The sequence below is a fragment of the Anomaloglossus baeobatrachus genome, chromosome 9 (assembly GCF_048569485.1).
Source record: "Anomaloglossus baeobatrachus isolate aAnoBae1 chromosome 9, aAnoBae1.hap1, whole genome shotgun sequence".
NCBI classification, from domain to species: Eukaryota; Metazoa; Chordata; class Amphibia; order Anura; family Aromobatidae; genus Anomaloglossus; species Anomaloglossus baeobatrachus.
Genome location: NC_134361.1, coordinates 201,347,681 through 201,371,559, shown reverse-complemented (window position 1 = coordinate 201,371,559; position 23,879 = coordinate 201,347,681). Strand labels below are relative to the sequence as shown.

The 23,879-nt window shown below is 43.2% G+C and overlaps 1 protein-coding gene across 2 annotated transcripts in view; it reads right to left on the bottom strand.

Moving 5' to 3' along the window:
• Positions 1 to 14,853: 14,853 nt before the first annotated feature.
• The window catches only part of LOC142250678 (uncharacterized), a 123,766-nt gene continuing 114,740 nt past the window's right edge, over positions 14,854 to 23,879 (bottom strand). For both annotated transcript variants that reach the window (XM_075322871.1, XM_075322872.1), the window contains exons 9-10: positions 23,150 to 23,476; positions 14,854 to 15,242 (exon numbers count right to left, since the gene is read on the bottom strand). In XM_075322871.1, the coding sequence (XP_075178986.1) occupies positions 15,056 to 15,242; positions 23,150 to 23,476 (514 nt within the window). In that variant the 3' untranslated portion in view covers positions 14,854 to 15,055. The remainder of the gene's footprint in view (positions 15,243 to 23,149; positions 23,477 to 23,879) is intronic.

Below are 23,879 nucleotides of genomic sequence, written 5' to 3'. Positions count from 1 at the left end.
GTTATCTCAGAGCCATCCAGCTCTATAGTCTCTGCCTAACCCTCAGGTGCCAGCAGCTCCTTTGTCATCTGGAGCACGGTGGGCCCCAACTGCCGATTAGGATATATACCCCCTGGTCCTAATCTGCCGGTCCCCCCGTAACAGTTTCTGGACTATGGACTTCAAGGATCTGGTTATATACCCAACTTTGGTTCTTCGCTGAGCTCTGCTATTTTGCTGGCCAATACCACCTGAAACTTTGTGTCTGCCTCTTCCCTGCTTTGTTCAATCCTGTAGCTCCAGTTTTTCACCTCCAATTGCAGCCTCTATTGTTCCATCCAAGACCAACCTGCTGCACCAGCATCATCTGTCCGCGCTGCATCTCAACTACTTTTCTGGACCAAGAACTTTGAAGATCTTCTTCACTAGGTGAAACATAACAATTGTACTAAATTAAACTATTCTGTATTAATACTCGAGATTGCCAAACTGAACTGAAAATGTGAGATCAAGAGATATGGGAACTGCTGATTGAAGAATTTTCTACATGTCTTGAGAAATCAAGATCCAACAGTTTGAAACTCCAGGAAAAGTTCATCACTCATCGCCTTATTTCCCCTGGTCGGAGGGTTAGTCTTTGGAGGTGAAGTCATGGAAAGCAGCAGAGCTGCACATCAGTAGGGCGGGAGGAGATGGGTTTTCAGTCTTGGTAGCTCCACACCTCAGCACTTGCCATCTCTTTTGGACATAAACCTAACTGACTGCGATATTAGACAGTTTCAATGATTTCCCGCTGGGTGGATTCACCTGCTGTAAATATGAGAAGGTTACTCCAAGAGCAGATCATATAGTGTTGTAACCACTAGCAAATGCGTCCCATGTGTTGGGACAGAGACATAATATTATCTCTGACAGATATTGGAGGAGGATACATGGAGACAGATCCACATGTTCTTCTGAAGTTATTTTTACTAACTATGAGGGGGGAAGAGAAGATCGGGAAGATATTATGCTCTTCTATTGGAAGCAGTACTATCCAAAGTCAGATGAGATCAATAACATTTCCTTTAAGGTCTACTAAACTCTAAGGAGCCATCTGAAGGGGGTGGAAATAAGAGAAAGGTTTGGCAACAAAGGATAGTTTGCTGTTTATAGTGCCTGAAGAAGAACCTGTTCTTATTAGTGGTCCATGTACAGTGCCTACAAGTAGTCTTCAACCCCCTGCAGATTTAGCAGGTTTGATAAGATGCAAATAAGTTAGAGCCATCAAACTTCAAACAAGAGCAGGATTTATTAACAGATGCATAAATCTTACAAACCAACAAGTTATGTTGCTCAGTTAAATTTTAATACATTTTCAACATAAAAGTGTGGGTCAATTATTAATAATAATCGTCTTTTATAAGACCTGATCAGGCCGGCACAGGTCTCTGGAGTTATCTTGGCCCACTCATCCATGCAGATCTTCTCCAAGTTATTTAGGTTCTTTGGGTGTCTCATGTGGACGTTAATCTTGAGCTCCTTCCACAAGTTTTCAATTGGGTTAAGGTCAGGAGACTGACTAGGCCACTGCAACACCTTGAATTTTTCCCTCCTGAACCAGGCCTTGGTTTTCTTGGCTGTGTGCTTTGGGTCGTTGTCTTGTTGGAAGATGAAATGACGACCCATCTTAAGATCCTTGATGGAGGAGCGGAGGTTCTTGGCCAAAATCTCCAGGTAGGCCGTGCTATCCATCTTCACATGGATGCGGACCAGATGGCCAGGCCCCTTGGCTGAGAAACAGCCCCACAGCATGATGCTGCCACCACCATGCTTGACTGTAGGGATGGTATTCTTGGGGTCGTATGCAGTGCCATCCAGTCTCCAAACGTCACGTGTGTGGTTGGCACCAAAGATCTCGATCTTGGTCTCATCAGACCAGAGAACCTTGAACCAGTCTGTCTCAGAGCCCTCCAAGTGATCATGAGCAAACTGTAGACGAGCCTTGACATGACGCTTTAAAAGTAAAGGTACCTTACGGGCTCGTCTGGAACGGAGACCATTGCGGTGGAGTACGTTACTTATGGTATTGACTGAAACCAATGTCCCCACTGCCATGAGATCTTCCCGGAGCTCCTTCCTTGTTGTCCTTGGGTTAGCCTTGACTCTTCGGACAAGCCTGGCCTCGGCACGGGTGGAAACTTTCAAAGGCTATCCAGGCCGTGGAAGGCTAACAGTAGTTCCATAAGCCTTCCACTTCCGGATGATGCTCCCAACAGTGGAGACAGGTAGGCCCAACTCCTTGGAAAGGGTTTTGTACCCCTTGCCAGCCTTGTGACCCTCCACGATCTTGTCTCTGATGGCCTTGGAATGCTCCTTTGTCTTTCCCATGTTGACCAAGTATGAGTGCTGTTCACAAGTTTGGGGAGGGTCTTAATTAGTCAGAAAAGGCTGGAAAAAGAGATAATTAATCCAAACATGTGAAGCTCATTGTTCTTTGTGCCTGAAATACTTCTTAATACTTTAGGGGAACCAAACAGAATTCTGGTGGTTTGAGGGGTTGAATAATAAATGACCCTCTGAATAAACTTTTCACAATTTTAAAAAAAAAAAAGAAATAACTTTCTTTTTTGCTGCATTTCACACTTCCAGGCTGATCTACAGTCCAAATGTCACAATGCCACGTTAATTCCGAATGTGTAAACCTGCTAAATCTGCAGGGGGTTGAATACTACTTGTAGGCACTGTAGGCCTGGACATGAGTAGAGGTTAGGGCAGATGGCCCTTAACACTAGAAGTCCCAGAGAGGGGTCATTTAACATTTCTACCATTGGAACTCTATGGAGCTCGAAATTTCTGGGACTTCTAGTGTTAAAGGGATTTTTTCCCAGGAACAAAGTTAATTTTAATCAATAGATCAAACCATTTTGGCCTCCAGCCCTTAGACTTTCTGAGTTAACGACAAACCATTCTGGCCTCCAGTCCATAGACATTCTACACTAACGACAAACCATTCTGGCCTCCGGTGCATAGACATTCTACACTAAGGACAAACCATTCCGGTCTCCAGTCCATAGACATTCTACACTAAGGACAAACCATTCCGGTCTCCAGTCCATAGACATTCTACACTAAGGACAAACCATTCCGGTCTCCAGTCCATAGACATTCTACACTAAGGACAAACCATTCTGGCCTCCGGTGCATAGACATTCTACACTAAGGACAAACCATTCTGGCCTCCAGTCCATAGACATTCTACACTAAGGACAAACCATTCCGGTCTCCAGTCCATAGACATTCTACACTAAGGACAAACCATTCCGGTCTCCAGTCCATAGACATTCTACACTAAGGACAAACCATTCCGGTCTCCAGTCCATAGACATTCTACACTAAGGACAAACCATTCCGGTCTCCAGTCCATAGACATTCTACACTAAGGACAAACCATTCTGGCCTCCGGTGCATAGACATTCTACACTAAGGACAAACCATTCTGGCCTCCAGTCCATAGACATTCTACACTAAGGACAAACCATTCCGGTCTCCAGTCCATAGACATTCTACACTAAGGACAAACCATTCCGGTCTCCAGTCCATAGACATTCTACACTAAGGACAAACCATTCCGGTCTCCAGTCCATAGACATTCTACACTAAGGACAAACCATTCTGGCCTCCAGTCCACAGACCTTCTCAATTAAGAACAAACATCTTCAGCCTCCAGCCCATAAACTTTCTCCAGTAAAGGAGTTTTCCCACTAACAAAGTTACTTTTAAAGTTCAGTTTAATCAATAGATCTTGGAATAATAATAATTTCCACAATTGCATGTATTTAAAAAAAAATGTTCCTGTGCTGAGATAATCTTATATATGTGTTCCCTGCTGTGTACTGTGTAATGGCCGTGTAGGAACATGGTTTGATCATACCACATCTCCTAGGTAGGGGAGGACACACAAAGAAGTATAAATAAATACATTACAGCACAGCACGGGATCGCAAATAAGCCTGTCTTTGAGGTAAAACATTTTTTTAAAACCAGGCAGGGCAATGTTTTACCTCACAAAAAGAATCAGCTGTGATCCCATGCTGTAATATCTGTATACTTTCTTTTGCGTCCTCCCCTGCCCCGGAGATGTGGTATGATCAGACCATGTTCCTGTGCGGTCAGACACGGCCATTACACAGTACACAGCAGGTACACATACATAAGATTATCTCAGCACAGGAACATTATTTTTTCACACATCCAATTGTGGAAATTATTATTATTCCAAGGTCTATAGATTAAATTGAACTTTAAAAGTAACTTTGTTAGTGGGAAAACTCCTTTACTGGAGGACATTTATGTGATGGAAGCTGGAGATGTTTGTCCTTAATTGAGAAGGTCTGTGGACTGGACACCGGAATGGTTTGTCCTTAGCGTAGAATGTCTATGGACTGGAGGCCAGAATGGTTTGTCCTTAATTCAAAAGTCTAAAGGCTGGAGGCTGGAATGGTTTGTCCCTAGTGGAGAAAATCTTGGAGCTGTAGGCCAGAATGATTTGTACTGAATGGAGAAAGTGTAAGGGCTAGAGGCCAGAATGGGTTTTTTCTCTTAATGGAGAAAGTCTATGAGCTGGAGGCCATAATAGTTTGTCCTTAAGGGAGAAAGTCTATGGGTTGAAGGCTGGAATGGTTTGTCCCTAGTGAAGAAAGTCTAAGCGTTGTAAGCCGGAATGGTGTGTCCTTAATAGAGAAAATATAAGGGCTTGAGGCTGGAGTGATTTGTCCTTCGTAGAGTATATCTTTGGACTGGAGGGCAGAATTGTTTGTCCTTAAAGAAGAAATTCTATGGGCTGGAGGCTCGAATGGTTTGTTCCTGGTGAAGAAAGTTTAAGGGTTGTAGGGCAGAATGATTTGTCCTTAATGGAGAAAGTATATGGGCTTGAGGCTGGAATGGTTTGCCTTTAGTGGAGAACATCTATGGACTGGAGGTCAGAATTGTTTGTCCTTAATGGAGAAAGTCTAAGGGTTGAAGGCCAGAATGGTTTGTCCATAATGGAGAAAGTCTGTGGACTGGAAATCACACTTGTTTGTCCTTAAGGGAAAGTCTATGGACTAGAGTCCAGAATTTTGTCCTTAATGAAGAAAGTCTAAGGACTGTAGACCAGAATGGTTTGTACTGAATGGAGAAAGTCTAAGGGCTGGAGGCCAGAATGTTTTTTTCTTAATGGAGAAAGTCTAAGGGCTGGAGGCCAGAATGTTTTTTTCTTAATGGAGAAAGTCTAAGGGCTGGAGGCCAGAATGTTTTTTCTTAATGGAGAAAGGTATGAGCTGGAGGCCATAATAGTCTGTCCTTAATGGAGAAAACGTTTATGGACAGGAGGCCGGAGTGGTTTATCCCTAATAGAGAAAGTTTATGGGCAGGAGGCCAGCGCAGGTGACCATGTGCCTGAGGGGACACTACATTGGGGTATTTCAGAAATTCTTCAGGGATCTGGATAACTGAGATGCCGGTGTGCTCTGTCGTAAGGTTGGAATATTGGCAATGGTGGGCAGGCTTAGGACCCTTGATCTTGTTTATCAAGCCTAATATGCTTTTAAAAGCAGAAGGATCTTGGAATAAATGTCCACCATACATAATGTGCTCAGAACTCGCTAACTTCCTTGGTAACTATTAGTGCAATCGGTAGTGTCATGTACCATCATGTGTTCATTGGCGGGTTCGAGGGTTGTCAGAGATATACATCTTACATTCTGTCCTATACTGCTAAATGATTTTGACTTTCTAGTTATATGCATTTTATGGCTAGTTTCAAGAGTTTATGTTTACCACGTGGTATATATAATTAGGGAGAGAATGAATCAAAATGCCCGGAGGGATGACAGTGAGACAGACGTGTGGAGAGTTTGTTTTCGGGCGAGCGACCGACATATAATTGCTCAATAAAAAGAAAACATGAGAAATGTTTCCAGCTCCCTAGTGTTTGCGGTGTAGTCCGATTGCATGAGAAACACTGAGCAGATGAAAGCTTGGTAGGAAACATTGGGTTAGACGGGGACTTTGGGAGTTTTTTTGGATGTATCTGTCATTGTTCCTTTTTATTGTTGGAATTAATGAGGGTCTTGATCATCCTCAGACTTCTATGTAGTTGGACCATGACATCCCATAAACTGACTTGTATTAGTAAGCAGCAGCCATCGCCACCCCAGCAAGGAGAACATTGATTGTCTAAGGCAGCGGATCCCCAACCTGTAGCTTGTGAGCCACATTTGGTTCGCGAGCCCGCTCACGGTCTCGGGCGGGAGATGTCTGCCTAATTATAAAGTCCTCTACCACCAACATCTGCCTCGCCTTTGCTGCTCTCCTATCTCCCTCTTTCCTACAGTAGTCATTTTCCTGGTTCCTACGAGCAATGTCCTGTTGTAGTGATCCTAGTTCTAGGCCTACAGACCTAATATCAGCCACAGACCAGGACTGGGTTGTTCCCTAACACTTTTCCCCCACCCCTTCTTCTAACTATTACCCAACTACCTAACTCTGGGTCCTGACATTCCCCACCTCCACCCTCCCATCCCACAAGATGCACACCTGGTAGCTGAAGGAAGGTGCAGGCCCCGGGCCACATGGGTGCCACACTCCTTCACTGAAGAGACTTTCGGTGCTCATGGAACGTCAGGTGGGCTGCTGGTTTCTTCAGGTCTGTGTCTGTCACCCTGCTGGTAGTCCTCATCGTAGACAGTCAGTAACACATGTGACACCGCTTCCTACCTCTCAGTGTGGGGTACTATGTCTTGACCTGTTCCCCTCCGCTATCTTGGATCTCATCCTCAAGCTCCGGTGTCTGTGTCTCCTTCCCTCTGACTCCGCTCACCTTTGTCCGATATTGGGCCCCGGCAACTCTCTAGCTGGAAGACTCTCTAAGCCCACTGGGGTGAGCCATAGGATTCGGATCTCTCGAGTATACCTCAGGATTGCCTGACTGCCCCTAGCACCGAGGCCACGTCTTCTCACACTTGAACCCTATTCTAGACTGACTTCTCTTGAGACCTCCCAACCAACCTCTTTTCCCCATCTGTCCCTTCCCCCTTAAGCCTACCTCAGCCTAACAACTAGGTGGCATCTGTGGTAACTGTCCCGCTCTACTGTTTCTAGAACCTGCACCCAGCTAGGAGCATAACATATCAACATACACATTTATAAATAAGTATAACACATTGCACTCGACATAACCAAATACTTTACATTGCAGGGCTCGACCACCACCTACATAGCATTGTCCATGGAGCACATACTATATATTATATATATAAAAATGCTAGGATTTGGTCTATCCATAAGAATGTGGTGCGGTTATAGGCACATAGTCTAATACTGAGGTTTAATGCCTGAGATGACCTCAGCCACATAAGAGGACACCCGTGGTATACGTGGCACCTAGTAGGTGAGCATGAGCCCCTTTTAAGCTCTTCAGATTGAGGTCAAGGAGTAAAAAAAAACTGTGTGAAAAATCCCCTTAAAAATGCTTTTTTTTGTCTATGAGGAGATTTTTTTTCCTACTTTGATTTATTTTAAAATAAAAAGGTGAAAAAAGGCACCAAGGGCACAATGGGCATGTTTTACCATAGAAGTCAATAGGAAGCTAAGGCAAAGGGTATTTATAACAGTTTTTCATGCGCAAATGTGCCGCCCCTGCAGCAGTCGGACTGCTCGGATCCGGGATTTGCTGTGGCTTAAGGGTCCCTGGACCCGGGGCTCAGCGGCCACTCAATTAAAAGGGGGAAATATTTACAAGGGATAGTTCGTGACGCCACCCGTGGTTCGTGGTAAGGGGAGTACCGCCGCTGCTGATGGGAGTACCCCGGGGCAGATGGAGTGGGGCAGTCAGATGGTGATCCCTCTGTCGCGGGCGGAGGAGGACGTTGCGCTCACCCACTGCTCGGGTCCGGCTGCTGCTGCTGCTCGCTCGGTCGGTGGCTCGAGCGGTGGGCCGGATCCCGGGGACTCGAGCGGCGCTTCTCGCCCGTGAGTGAAAAGGGGAAATGGTATTGGGGATTTATTGTCCGTGACGCCACCCACGGTTGTGGTGAGGTTGTGACACCACCGCTGCTCTGGATGGGGATCCCGGGAGCGATGACGGGGAGCAGCTTGGATGTTGTTTTCTCCCCTCCGTGGGTAGGGGGGTTGGTTGTCCCAGGGCCCGGTGAGGGAGGGATGGCAGGGCAGCGCGGTGCCGTACAGCACGGTGGTACTCACTCAGCCAATGATGAATGCAAAGTCTCCGGTAAAACAAACGGCTGGATGGACGGGTCCCACAGACGGCTGCGGTGTTTTTCCCCAGACCCCAGGTTGGTAGTGTAAGTCCTTTCCTGCCCCTTTGTGTACGCTCCTCCTGCGCTCCGGTTTCCAGCTGGCTCCCCGGTTCGGTACCGGTGGGCCACCGCCCAACCCCGGCTACCTACGGTTCCACCAAGACTGTCCTCCCGGCTCCTGCAGACGGCCACTACCGTCTGCCTCACTGGCTACACGAGGGACCTAGGCTCCAACCTAGGCCCCAGTCTGCGTCTGCCTCTCTGCAGACCTCCTCTCTCTTCCTCTGCCTAGACTTGTCTCTCTTGTTTCCTGCCTCAGACCAGCTAGACTCCTCGGTGGGCGTGTCTATCTGCCTGACTCCGCCCACCTGGTGTGTCTTTCTGAACCCGAGGGAGAAAATCAGGTCTCACTGGAGATGACTGCTTTGACCTTCTGGGGGTGGGGGTGTGTGTGTGTTGTTACCTGTGACGACCTGGCTAGTCCAGGGCACCACGCCTCCACCGGTAGGGGAGGCCCCGGGACTCTGGAGGAAGGTGGCGGATAGTGTTATGCAGGCTATGCGGGCAGGCAGGATGCGGGGAGGGCAGTGTACTCACTCAGGTCGTGCGGATGTTGATGCGACCATTAAGGAGACTCTGACACAGAAGTAAACCAAGTCTCTGGGTATCACTGCCGCTTTGGGGAGCTCGTCCTGGTGTCCGTCCCCACTGGTATTGATTAGTGGTCCGGAGCCTGCCTCCATGCACAATTGTGTAGATGTTCCTGGATGACCCTTCGGCCTGAAGCTGTCGGGGTCCCGCTCCCTTTATTTAGTGCAGCAATGCTCTCGATGGCTGACACTTGGGATCTCAGTGGGCCACATAACCTGGAAAACCCTATCCCCCTCATTGTGCTGATGCCTTCAATCTCTGAGCGCTTGGGGAAAGTTCAGAAAGAGACTATCCTGCACAGGTTAATTATCAAGTTGCGTGAAGCTACTCCCCGATTTAGGATCCTGTATCCCGTCGTGCTCGGTACTGGTCCGGTTACTGGACTTTCTGGTGCCGACCATTCTCCAAAACTAAGTCAGTACACCCCTTTCCAATACCCTGCGATCGGGTCTCCGACTCCTCTAGTCCCTGACCACCGTCTGCGACCCAACCAAGGTCACACAGGGAGCTACAACTCCCCCCAGCTCCTCACTCTTTGAGGGCTACTACTCAACTGACCCAATCCCTCCCACCAGTCTGCCTGACTGCTAGAGAAGGTGGTCCTTTTCCAACTAGACCACCCACTGGTGTGTCTGACAGGGTGTGGTGTGAGGTGTGGTTTTGAGAGCTGATGGGAGCAATACCAGTGTGTAGGAACCCAGAACCATGGAGGGTGGGTTCTGCACCATGAGAGATGAGAGTGCAATTCCCTGTGACATCCTGATAGAGTCAGGGGCGTCACACTTCAAAGCCCACATTTAAAAACCCATATGTGCATATACTCTAAATAAAAATACTTAAAAAAGGGTAAATGCCCATAAAAAAAAAGAAAATGACCCTCACTCACCTAATCAATCCCCCACATATCTAGCTCTCCACTAGAAAGACTTTTATTTTCTGGCATTTCTCCCTTTATATATATTTCAGAAATCCTCCTTTAAGTTATGTTTCTGCTTACAGCCATCATAGTGAACCTCATGGGCTGGAGGGGAAGTGACCATTTCTCAAGCCCCGCCTTGTCCCACCCCTGCTTAATGAAATATGTCTATTTTATATACTAATGCTAGAATACATTCTATATCCTATCTTTGCTTAGACATACTGTAAATATAATTACTGTATTGTGCGACGAGCTCATTTAGCTGTTTCAGCGCTTTATATGTAATATCTTACAGCGTCCCTATTCATATGCAAATGAATTAATTCAGCTATGAGTTAATACTAGCCTCGGCATCTACCATTATGATAGAGCAATGCCTGCCCTGACCTTCTCAACGTTTACTATTATAAGAGAGCGCTTACTGCCCTGACCTTCTTGACATCTAGCATTATGAGAGAGCAATGCCTCCCTGACCTTCTCGAAATCTACCATTATGAGAGAGCACTGCCTGCCTTGACCTTCTCGACACCTACCATTATGAGAGAGCGCTGTCTGCCCTGACCTTCTTGACATCTACCATTATGAGAGAGCGCTGTCTGCCCTGACCTTCTTGACATCTACCATTATGAGAGAGCACTGCCTGCCCTGACCTTCTAGATATCTACCATTATGAGAGAGCACTCCCTGCCTTGACCTTCTTGACATCTACTACTATAAGAGAGCGCCGACTGCCCTGACCTTCTCGAAATCAACCATTATGAGAGAGCACTGCCTCCCTTGACCTTCTCGACACCTACCATTATGAGAGACCACCGCCTGCCCTGACCTTCTTGACATCTACCATTATGAGAGAGCGCTGCCTGCCCTGACCTTCTCGACATCTACCATTATGAGAAGCACCGCCTACCCTGACCTTCTAGACATCTACCATTATGAGAGCGCTGACTGCCCTGACCTTCTCGACACCTACCATTATGAGAGACCGCCACCTGCCCTGACCTTCTTGACATCTACTATTATGAGAGAGTTCTGCCTGCCCTGACCTTCTCAACATCTGCTATTATGAGAGAGTTCTGCCTGCCCTGACCTTCTCGACATCTACCATTATGAGAAGCACCGCCTACCCTGACCTTCTAGACATCTACCATTATGAGAGACCGCCGCCTGCCCTGACCTTCTTGACATCTACTATTATGAGAGAGTTCTGCCTGCCCTGACCTTCTTGACATTAACCATTATGAGAGTGCTACCAGCCCTGAACTTCTCGACATCTACCATTATGAAACATTTCTATCTATTTTACAGTTAGGTCCAGAAATATTTGGACAGTGACACAATTTTGGCGAGTTGGGCTCTGCATGCCACCACATTGGATTTGAAATGAAACCTCTACAACAGAATTCAAGTGCAGATTGTAACGTTTAATTTGAAGGTTTGAACAAAAATATCTGATAGAAATTGTAGGAATTGTCACATTTCTTTACAAACACTCCACATTTTAGGAGGTCAAAAGTAATTGGACAAATAAACCAAACCCAAACAAAATATTTTTATTTTCAATTTTTTGTTGCAAATCCTTTGGAGGCAATCACTGCCTTAAGTCTGGAACCCATGGACATCACCAAACGCTGGGTTTCCTCCTTCTTAATGCTTTGCCAGGCCTTTACAGCCGCAGCCTTCAGGTCTTGCTTGTTTGTGGGTCTTTCCGTCTTAAGTCTGGATTTGAGCAAGTGAAATGCATGCTCAATTGGGTTAAGATCTGGTGATTGACTTGGCCATTGCAGAATGTTCCACTTTTTTGCACTCATGAACTCCTGGGTAGCTTTGGCTGTATGCTTGGGGTCATTGTCCATCTGTACTATGAAGCGCCGTCCGATCAACTTTGCGGCATTTGGCTGAATCTGGGCTGAAAGTATATCCCGGTACACTTCAGAATTCATCCGGCTACTCTTGTCTGCTGTTATGTCATCAATAAACACAAGTGACCCAGTGCCATTGAAAGCCATGCATGCCCATGCCATCACGTTGCCTCCACCATGTTTTACAGAGGATGTGGTGTGCCTTGGATCATGTGCCGTTCCCTTTGTTCTCCAAACTTTTTTCTTCCCATCATTCTGGTACAGGTTGATCTTGGTCTCATCTGTCCATAAAATACTTTTCCAGAACTGAGCTGGCTTCATGAGGTGTTTTTCAGCAAATTTAACTCTGGCCTGTCTATTTTTGGAATTGATGAATGGTTTGCACCTAGATGTGAACCCTTTGTATTTACTTTCATGGAGTCTTCTCTTTACTGTTGACTTAGAGACAGATACACCTACTTCACTGAGAGTGTTCTGGACTTCAGTTGATGTTGTGAACGGGTTCTTCTTCACCAAAGAAAGTATGCGGCGATCATCCACCACTGTTGTCATCCGTGGACGCCCAGGCCTTTTTGAGTTCCCAAGCTCACCAGTCAATTCCTTTTTTCTCAGAATGTACCCGACTGTTGATTTTGCTACTCCAAGCATGTCTGCTATCTCTATGATGGATTTTTTCTTTTTTTTTCAGCCTCAGGATGTTCTGCTTCACCTCAATTGAGAGTTCCTTAGACCGCATGTTGTCTGGTCACAGCAACAGCTTCCAAATGCAAAACCACACACCTGTAATCAACCCCAGACCTTTTAACTACTTCATTGATTACAGGTTAACGAGGGAGATGCCTTCAGAGTTAATTGCAGCCCTTAGAGTCCCTTGTCCAATTACTTTTGGTCCCTTGAAAAAGAGGAGGCTATGCATTACAGAGCTATGATTCCTAAACCCTTTCTCCGATCTGGATGTGAAAACTCTCATATTGCAGCTGGGAGTGTGCACTTTCAGCCCATATTATATATATAATTGTATTTCTGAACATGTTTTTGTAAACAGCTAAAATAACAAAACTTGTGTCACTGTCCAAATATTTCTGGCCCTGACTGTATATACTAATGCTAGAATACATTCTATATCCTATCTTTGCTTAGACATACTGTAAATATAATTACTGTATTGTGCGACGAGCTCATTTAGTTGTTTCAGCGCTTTATATGTAATATCTTACAGCGTCCCTATTCATATGCAAATGACTTAATTCAGCTATGAATTAATACTGTCATCGCCTCGGCACTCAGAATTGCGAGTATTGTTAATTACTTTATTAGCTGCTTAGTTAAAATCTTTCAGTTCTCACAAGTTGCTCATTAGTGAGAAGCCGGCCCGGGTCATATCATGATGGTGCAGTGGGAAATATAATATGGGGATGAGAAAAAGCCATTGAAATAAGTGGAGCTCACGGCCTACGGTTAATAAGAAGACAATTGGATTGTGCTGCTGGAGACTAGATAGGCAGGATGGATACACTAACTCTCCAAATTAGTAAAAAATACTCAAAAACAATATATTTTTCATTCCAAATTCCCTTCTATCTCACCTCAGGAGCAGGTACAGATTGTAAAATATTTTTTTTATGTAGGTAGTCAATTTTATCCTAATTTCAATGGTACTGGTAGTTCATTTTCAATACAGTAGAATTGCGCAAAAAGATTCATAGGGCCCTGGTCAGTAGCCTATGATCCCACCCCGTTTTTTAACATTATTTATAAGTAAATAATATAAAAAAATAAAACGGCATGGGGCCCTCCCTATTTTTGAAAACCAGCCAAGGTAAAGCAGACAGCTGGGGGCTGGTATTGTAAGGCTGGGGAGGTCCCATGGTTTTTTGGTCCTTACCAGACTAAAAATAGCAGCCCGCAGCCGCCCCAGAAGTGACACATCCATTTTATACACCAATTCTAGTGCTTTGCCCGGCTCTTCCTATTTGCCCTCCCTGGTCCAGTGGCAATCTGGATAATACTTTTGGGGTTGATGTCAGCTGTTAATTTGCCTACGGAGCCTTGTACTGAGAATGTTCTCAGAATGAAGGCCTATAGGAATCGATGGGTGTCCTGAAACATTACTCCGTTGGATTATGTCAGAACTTGCAAAATTTCTTTTCAATTAATAAATTGGTGAACGAGGGATTGTGGAGGGGTGTTTATTCACCAAATTGATTACGTCGGAATTTCAAAGTTTTTTTTATGTATTAAAATGGTGAACGAGGGAGTGTGGGGGAGTGTTTATTCAAATGAACTTTTTTACCCTTTGTGTGTTTTTTTTTCTCTACACTTGCCAGGTTAGTAATGGGTGGGTCTGATTGACACCTCTCCATTACTAACCCCTGGGCTTGATGCCAGCTTAAAATTCACAGCTGACATTAACCACAATACTATTACTCTGATTGTTCCCGCACCAGGGCAATTGGGAAGGGTCAGGCAAAGTGCCAGAATACTGGATGTGTCACTTCTGGGGCAGCTGTGGGCTGCTACTTTTAGGCTGAGGAGGGCCACATAGCCATTGGCTTTACCATGGCTGGTTATCAAAACTGGTCGGAGTCCACTCCTTTTTTTTAAATTATTTATTTAAATAATAAAATTAAATTGCATGGGATCCACTCTATTTTTGATAACCAGCAAAGATAAAGCTGACAGCTGCAGTATTATAAGTTTAGGAAAGCCAATGGCTATTTGACCCTCCCCAGCCTAAAAATAGCATCCCGCAGCCGCCCTAGAAGTGGCACGTCTATTATTCTGGCTCTTTCCAATTGCACTAGTGCGGTTGCAACACGCAGCTGTCTGCTTTACCTGCCCTAGTTATCAAAAATAGGTGGGAGCACACGTCATTTATCATTTTTTTTCTTTATTGTTCACTGCAGCATACAAGCATGTTCCCCTTGCAATAAAGGTTGTTGATTGGCTATGCCACAGCCTTTCAACAAACTTTATTAGCATACAAACACTATCCAAACTCGCAAGCTGACTTTTTTTGAAGAAGTCCAAGACCTGGACACCCGAGCCTTGAACTTTACTATTTGGATTCGCTCATCCCTAACTGAAAAATTTGGCACATTTTTAAATTTAGGCCAAAATTGGTAAATCTGCCCCATTTGCGTTGAGTCGCCAGTCAGTAATCCACTTCACAATAAATCTTTATTAATATCTTTATATAAAGTTGTTGGGCGTGAGCACCAGCACTCAGCCCTCTGTACTACGTCTCCACAAGTGGCATCACTGGCCGTGTAACAATATGGTAACAGTATGGTTGCCTGCACTCATGTTCAGTCCCCCTTCTTTACACATTAGTAGGTAATGCTCTGGTTTATACGACGACCCCGTCTTCAGTATTCCTCGTCTTCGTATTCCTCATGCTGAGGCCGCAGGATGACGCTGTAGTAGGTTTTGATGCAGGAAAGCGCGGTCGGTGGAATCAGGCGTCGGTTGATATAGTTGTTCTCCAGGTGCACGGAGACCAGGTTGGAGTCTTCGGATATTCTGGTATCACAGATTGAATTCAGAGGCACATACCTGTGGATTATAAAAAAAAAAGTTATTTCTGCTCCGCTCCGATTGCTGCGGTTAGAGGTCAGCTCCTGAGCCCGCTCCATATAGGTGCCTCTAACATCCGCGGTTTAATGGATGTTGGGTAAGGAAAAAGAACACTTCCCATTCACTCCTTGTCTATGCAAGGTTCAAAAGGTTTTGTTTTATGATCATGTCTACCTGTCCGCTGCCTGCCCTGACCTGCTCGACATCTACCATTATGAGAGAGTGCCACCTGCCCTGCCCTTCTCGATATGTACCATTATGAGAGAGAACTATCTGCTCTGACCTTCTCGACATCTACTATTATAAGAGAGCACTGCCTGCCCTGACCTTCACAACATCTACTATTATAAGAGAGCACTGCCTGCCCTAACCTTCTCGACATCTACTATTATGAGAGAGTGCTGCCTGCACTGATCTTCTCAACAACTGCCATTATGAGAGAGTGCCACCTGCCCTGACCTTCTCAATATGTACCATTATGTGAGAGAACTACCTGCCCTGACCTTCTCAACATGTACCATTAAGAGAGAGAACTACCTGCCCTGACCTTCTCAACATGTACCATTATGAGAGAGAACTACCTGCCCTGACCTTCTCGATATCTACCATTATAAGAGAGCGCTGCCTGCCCTGACCTTTTCGACATTTACCATTATGGAGAGCAACTGCCTGCCCTGACCTTCTTGACATCTACCATTATGAGAGCGCACTGGCTGCCCTAACCTTCTCGACATCTACCATTATGAGAGAGCACTCCCCGCCTTTACCTTCTCGACATCTACCATTATGAGAGAGAACTACCTGCCCTCCCCTTCTCGATATGTACCATTATGAGAGAGAACTATCTGCTCTGACCTTCTCGACATCTACTATTATAAGAGAGCACTGCCTGCCCTGACCTTCACAACATCTACTATTATAAGAGAGCACTGCCTGCCCTAACCTTCTCGACATCTACTATTATGAGAGAGTGCTGCCTGCACTGATCTTCTCAACAACTGCCATTATGAGAGAGTGCCACCTGCCCTGACCTTCTCAATATGTACCATTATGTGAGAGAACTACCTGCCCTGACCTTCTCAACATGTACCATTAAGAGAGAGAACTACCTGCCCTGACCTTCTCAACATGTACCATTATGAGAGAGAACTACCTGCCCTGACCTTCTCGATATCTACCATTATAAGAGAGCGCTGCCTGCCCTGACCTTTTCGACATTTACCATTATGGAGAGCAACTGCCTGCCCTGACCTTCTTGACATCTACCATTATGAGAGCGCACTGGCTGCCCTAACCTTCTCGACATCTACCATTATGAGAGAGCACTCCCCGCCTTTACCTTCTCGACATCTACCATTATGAGAGAGAACTACCTGCTCTGACCTTCTCAACATGTACCATTATGAGAGAGCACTGCCTGCTCTGACCTTCTTGACATTTACCATTATGGAGAGCACTGCCTGCCTTGACCTTCTTGACATCTGCCATTATGAGAAAGTGCTGCCTGCCATGATTTTTTTTACATCTGCCATTATGGGAGAGTGGCGCCTACCCTGACCTTCTTGACATCTACCATTATGAGAAAGCGCTGCCTGCCCTGACCTTCTTGACATTTACCATTATGAGAGAGCTTTGCCTGCCCTGACCTTCTCTATATCTAACATTATGAGAGAGTGCTGCCTGTCCTGACCTTCTCGACATCTACCATTATGAGAGAGCACTCCCTGCCTTGACCTTCTCGACATCTACCATTATGAGAAAGCGCTGCCTGCCCTGACCTTCTTGACATTTACCATTATGAGAGAGCTTTGCCTGCCCTGACCTTCTCTACATCTAACATTATGAGAGAGTGCTGCCTGTCCTGACCTTCTCAACATCTACCATTATGAGAGAGCACTCCCTGCCTTGACCTTCTCGACATCTACCATTATGAGAAAGCGCTGCCTGCTGAGAGTTTCCTGACAGCTACCATTATGAGAAAGCGCTGCCTGGCTTGACCTTCTTGACATCTACCATTATGAGAGAGTGTCGCCTGCCCTGACCTTCTCAAAATATACCATTATGAGAGAGCATTGCCTGCCCTGACCTCAACATCTACCATTATGAAAAAGCGCTGCCTGCCCTGACCTTCTCAACATCTACCATTATGAGAGCGTGGCCTGCCCTGACCTTCTCGACATCTACCATCCAATCATTTAAGGAATAAAAATTGTCCCCAAAGGAGGACAACCCTCTTTAATTAAACATATTGCATGTCTTTATGGCTGCACTTTTTGGTATTTAGCCTTTATTCGCTTTTTTGACTTGTTTGTTTTTGTGTTGTTTGATAGGACCCAGATCCTGCATTGGCTATATCTGTATCTACAGGGGGCCACTTGGTACAATCCAGAAGAACGCAACATAACAACTTTATGTACTGGCAAAGATCGCTCAACAACCTTCAACCAAATATTTAGTAAAACTGCATGACGCCATGTGTAAGCAGACGACTCAAGACATCTGAAGGTGGTTAAACTCTAAATTTCTTGAAAATACTAATATTTTGGGTATGTCTCTATTAACACATTGTTAGGCCGACATCACGTGGTCAGTGAGGATCCATTCCCAAACCCATACCAGTCAGCGGGATGAAGAAGAAATCCTTAGGGGGTCTCCCCATACTCCAGGCCTCACAGACCCCCAAAAGATCATGTTTTCTTGATTTCCACAGATGATATCTTGATAATTTCATCTCTCACCTAAGAAAATCCTGAAAAATTTTCTGTTGGGGAGGCCATGAAGACAAGGTTTATTTAGTTTTTAGCCAATTTTTTCTATTAAAGGTTAACTGGCTCTACTTTTTTTATATATATATATATATATATATATAAAATATATATATATATCTCAATAGTACATGTTAAAGTAAAAAAAACATTGTAATATACAGTATCTTCTGAGAAAAATCTAATTTTCCATTACATTTTTCTAGATGACAATTGGTGCTCATAATGTTCTATGGAGAACTCTAATTCTCACTTCAGGAGAACTTGCAGCAGAATGTCTATGTCTGCCTCAAGCTCCTCCCCTCAGGGAACGTGCAGTAAAATGTCTGTGTTGGCCTCTAGTTTCTCCCCCTCAGGAGAACTTGAAGCAAAAGTCTGTGTTGGCCTCTAGTTTCTCCCCTTCAGGAGAATTTTCAGCAAAATATCTGTGTTGGCCTTTTGCTCCTCTCCTCAGAGAACTTGCAGCAAAATCTTTGTGTCAGCCTGTAGCTCCTCCCCTCAGGAGACCTGTTAAATATACTTCCTGCGTATATACCGTATATTTAAGTTCAAGGACTTGCAGCAGAATGTCGGTGTCGGCCTCTAGCTCCAAGTCCTCAAGAGAACTTGCAGCAAAATGTATGTCGGCCTCAAGCTCATCCCCTCAGGAGAACTTGCAGCAAAATGTCTGTCTTTGCCTCAAGCTCACCCCCCTCAGAAGAACTTGCAGCAAAATATCTGTCAGCCTCTAGCTCCTCCCTCTCAGGGGGACTTGCAGCAAAATGTCTGTGTCGGCCTCTAGCTCCTCCCTCTCAGGGGGACTTGCAGCAAAATGCCTGTGTCTGCTTTTAGCCAATCCCCTTCAGGAGTACTTTCAGCAAAATGTCTGTGTCGACCTATAGCTCTTCCCTCTCAGGAAAACTTGCAGCACAATGTCTGTGTCTGCCTCTGGCTCCTTCCCTCAGGCGAACTTGCAGTAGAACATTTGTGCCTGCTTCTAGCTCCTCTTCTCAGGAGAACTTACAACGGAATGTCTGTGTCTGCCTCTAGCTCCTCCCCTTCAGGAGAACTTGCAGCAGAATGTCTGTGTCTGCCTCTAGCTCTTCCCCTTCAGGAGAACGTGCAGCAGAATGTCTGTGTTTGCCTCTAGCTCCTCCTATTCAGGAGAACTTGCAGCAAAATGCCTGTGACTGCCTCTAGCTCCTCCCGTCAGGAGAACTTGCAGCAAAATGCCTGTGACTGCCTCTAGCTCCTCCCGTCAGGAGAACTTGCAGCAGAATGTCTGTGTCTGCCTCTAGCTCCTCTCTACTTCATAGAATTTTAAAAGCACCAACTATCATCTCCTATCTCAGTAATGGGAAAATTTGAAGACGAATCAGATCAGTCCCGGAGGAGAAAGAAGCAGATTTCTCTGATATAATATATTATAAAGTTTCTTATTTTCATGTATACTTTTGATTTATGAAATAAAAATTAAAATGAATGTTACTCTGTAATGATATTTTTCTAATTCTGGTCCAAAAAGTTACATAAACCATGTGTTTAGCGCATTGCACTTGAGGTCGTTGCCTTCTACATATCCTCATCCTTCACTGCGCCCACTTGGCCTCCATCTTTAGTGAAGGTCACAGCTGGATGTGTAGTAACATTTCTGCTTTTAAACAAGGCACTAAAACAAAAAAGCTATAAAAAAGAGTCCACTAGAGTCCCATACATACAGTATGTATGGAAAGTGTAGCCTCAGTGGTGAACATATGTGAGATTACGCGGTGGTCACGGAGCAGACATGTCTCTGGACTTCCCATCAAGAATCCCACTGAGGAACACTCGGGTATCTATCTCTACAGCCTGAATGACGGATGACAGGGAATAAATCGCACTCAAGTGTCCTCTAGACTAGTTAAAATAGGATTTAGGTTTAGTGTCTCTTAGGGAAGGACGGCGTGATCTCACCCCAGGGTCTAGTTTTACACCTTTCCATTTCCGCGCAATGGATTAACCAGAGCTCCGAGGGATGTTGACGTCTGCACAATGCTTTCCCATTTAAGTTTTTCGCTAAATTGAGATCCTTGGCTACAATGGAGCAGATTTACTAAGTGAAAAAGTGCCGAAATTCTGCTTCACACAGTGTCTGCATGGCTTAATCGAAAAAGTGGCACAGTTTAACGTGTTGCGTTGTGCCAAAATTTTGGCGCCAAAAAATGTGCCAACCAAAAGATGGCGTAAAGTAAGACAAAAGGGGATGAGGGTGAGACACATTTATCATCCAGCATATATTTGTGGCAGTTTATTCACTGCTAGTACAGCATTTATACTAATAGTTTATTCACTGCTGGTATATATTTATAGTAGTAGTTTATTCACTGCTAGTACAGCATTTATACTAATAGTTTAGTCACTGCTGGTATATATTTATGGTAGTTTATTCACTGCTGGTATATATTTATAGTAGTAGTTTATTCACTGCTGGTATATATTTATAGTAATAGTTTATTCGCTGCTGGTATATATTTATAGTAGGAGTTTATTCACAGCTGGTATATATTTATAGTAGTATTTTATTCACTGCTGGTATATATTTATAGTAGTATTTTATTCACAGCTGGTATATATTTATAGTAGTAGTTTATTCACTGCTGGTATATATTATAGTCATAGTTTATTCACTGCTGGTATATATTTATAGTAATAGTTTATTCGCTGCTGGTATATATTTATAGTAGGAGTTTATTCGCTGCTGGTATATATTTATAGTATTAGTTTATTCACAGCTGGTATATATTTATAGTAGTAGTTTAGTCACTGCTGGTATATATTTATAGTAGTAGTTTAGTCACTGCTGGTATATATTTATGGTAGTAGTTTATTCACTGTTGGTATATATTTATAGTAGTAGTTTATTCACTGCTGGTATATATTTATGATAGGAGATTATTCACTGCTGGTATATATTTATGGTAGCTTATTCACTGATGGTATATCTTCAAGGTAGTTTAGTAACTGCTGGTATATATTTATGGTAGTAGTTTATTCACTGTTAGTATATATATATATGGTAGTAGTTTATTCACTGTTTGTATATATTTATGGTAGTAGTTTATTCACTGATGGTATATGTTCTCTTGTATCAGTTTATTCACTGCTAGTATATATTTAGAATAGTAGTTTATTCACTGTTGATATATATATATTTATAGTAGTTTATACATTGCTGGTATATATTTATAGTATTAGTTTATTTAATGCTGGTATATATTTATTGTATTTTATTCACTGCTGATATATACTGTATTTACAGTAGTAGTTTATTCACTGCTGATATATATTTATGGTATTAGTTTATTTACAGCTGGTATATATTTATAATATTAGTTTATTCACTGCTGGTATATATTTATAGTATTAGTTCACTGCTGGTATATATTTATAGTAGTTTATTCACTGCTTGTATATAGTGTATATAGTCATAGTTTATTCACTGCTGGTATATAGTTATAGTATTAGTTTATTCACTGCTGGTGTATATTTATAGTAGTAGTTTATTCACTGCTGGTATATATTTATAGTAGTAGTTTATTCACTGCTGGTATATATTTATAGTATTAGTTTATTTACTGTTGGTATATATTTAGAGTAGTAGTTTATTCATTGCTGGTATATATTTATAGTAGTTTATTCATTGCTGCTATATATTTATAGTAGGAGTTTAGTCACTGCTGGTATATATTTATAGTAGGAGTTTAGTCACTGCTAGTATATATTTATAGTAGGAGTTTAGTCACTGCTGGTATATATTTATAGTATTAGTTTATTCACTGCTGGTGTATATTTATAGTAGTAGTTTAGTCACTGCTGGTATATATTTATAGTAGGAGTTTAGTCACTGCTGGTATATATTTATAGTAGGAGTTTAGTCACTGCTGGTATATATTTATAGTAGGAGTTTAGTCACTGCTAGTATATATTTATAGTAGGAGTTTAGTCACTGCTGGTATATATTTATAGTAGGAGTTTAGTCACTGCTAGTATATATTTATAGTAGGAGTTTAGTCACTGCTAGTATATATTTATAGTAGGAGTTTAGTCACTGCTGGTATATATTTATAGTAGGAGTTTAGTCACTGCTAGTATATATTTATAGTAGGAGTTTAGTCACTGCTGCTATATATTTATAGTAGGAGTTTAGTCACTGCTGCTATATATTTATAGTAGGAGTTTAGTCACTGCTGGTATATATTTATGGTAGGAGATTATTCACTGCTGGTATATATTTATAGTAGGAGTTTAGTCACTGCTAGTATATATTTATAGTAGGAGTTTAGTCACTGCTGGTGTATATTTATAGTAGGAGTTTAGTCACTGCTGGTATATATTTATGGTAGTTTATTCACTGCTGGTATATATTTATAGTATTAGTTTATTCACTGCTGGTGTATATTTATAGTATTATTTTAATTACTGCTGGCATATATTTATAGTATTAGTTTAGTCACTGCTGGTATATATTTATGGTATTAGTTTATTCACTGCTGGTATATATTTATGGTATTAGTTTATTTACTGCTGGTGTATATTTATAGTATTAGTTTATTCACTGCTGGTATATATTTATAGTATTAGTTTATTCACTGCTGGTGTATATTTATAGTATTATTTTAATTACTGCTGGTATATATTTATAGTATTAGTTTAGTCACTGCTGGTATATATTTGTAGTATTAGTTTAGTCACTGCTGGTGTATATTTATAGTATTAGTTTAGTCACTGCTGGTATATATTTATGGTATTAGTTTATTTACTGCTGGTGTATATTTATAGTATTAGTTTAATTACTGCTGGTATATATTTATGGTATTAGTTTAGTCACTGCTGGTATATATTTATGGTATTAGTTTATTTACTGCTGGTGTATATTTATAGTATTAGTTTATTCACTGCTGGTATATATTTGTGCACACAACACAAAAGGATGGTGAATTTAAGCTAAAGAAGTGCAGTTTTATATTTTGCTTACCCACTATGGAGCAAACTCTCATGAAGTACTAGCCATTTGATTGTTTGGGGCACAGGAATGTCTGGTGGTAGCCCTGATATGGCAAAAAAAATTGGAAAAAACCCCCAATATATTCAGATGTACATCACCTTATTTTATTGAAGCTGAGCCGGAGGACCTGCAGGGACTTCAAGTTGAGGATGCCACGTGGGATGCTTAGGAACTGGTTATTATCCAACAAGAGTTCATTAAGGGATTTGTAGAGGCCAAAAAATGACACGGCATGGACGCCATCATCCCGTAAATTATTGTGCGATAGATGAAGAAATTCCAGTCCAGGTTTCATGTGAGCAAATACATAGCCGGGGATCAGCTCGATCTGGTTGTGATGTAGGATGACTTGTTTGGCTCCTCGGGGCAAAAATGATGGAACATGAACCAAACGATTATGAGACAAATCAAGAGATTCCACGTTCCTGGGGAGACAAAAATGGAGGTTTAGCCTGAGAGTTGGGGGTAAGGAGTCAAATAGGGTCTTAATTGTTCAATTCTGCCCCCATTATGCCTTAGATGGCGGAGGAACCAGATCGTTTTAGGTGGTTGACTATTCTTGTAGCTGATGTTCCTTTCAAAGTATTTCTTCAAAAGAGGTTGTCACAAACCACCGGGGGGGTCACTCAGAAATCCCCCGCGCTGGCTACCAGTACGTCACAATCGGGGGGTAACAAGTGGGGGTCACCCCTCCTTTATACCTCCCGACCGACAGACAGAGCACGTGACGCGCTCTCTAGCGCCCCTCTTATAGTCAGGCCAATTATGGAATTGCCCGACCATAAGCAAGGAGGCCGCTATACTACTTATGCCGATTATTGAAGGGTC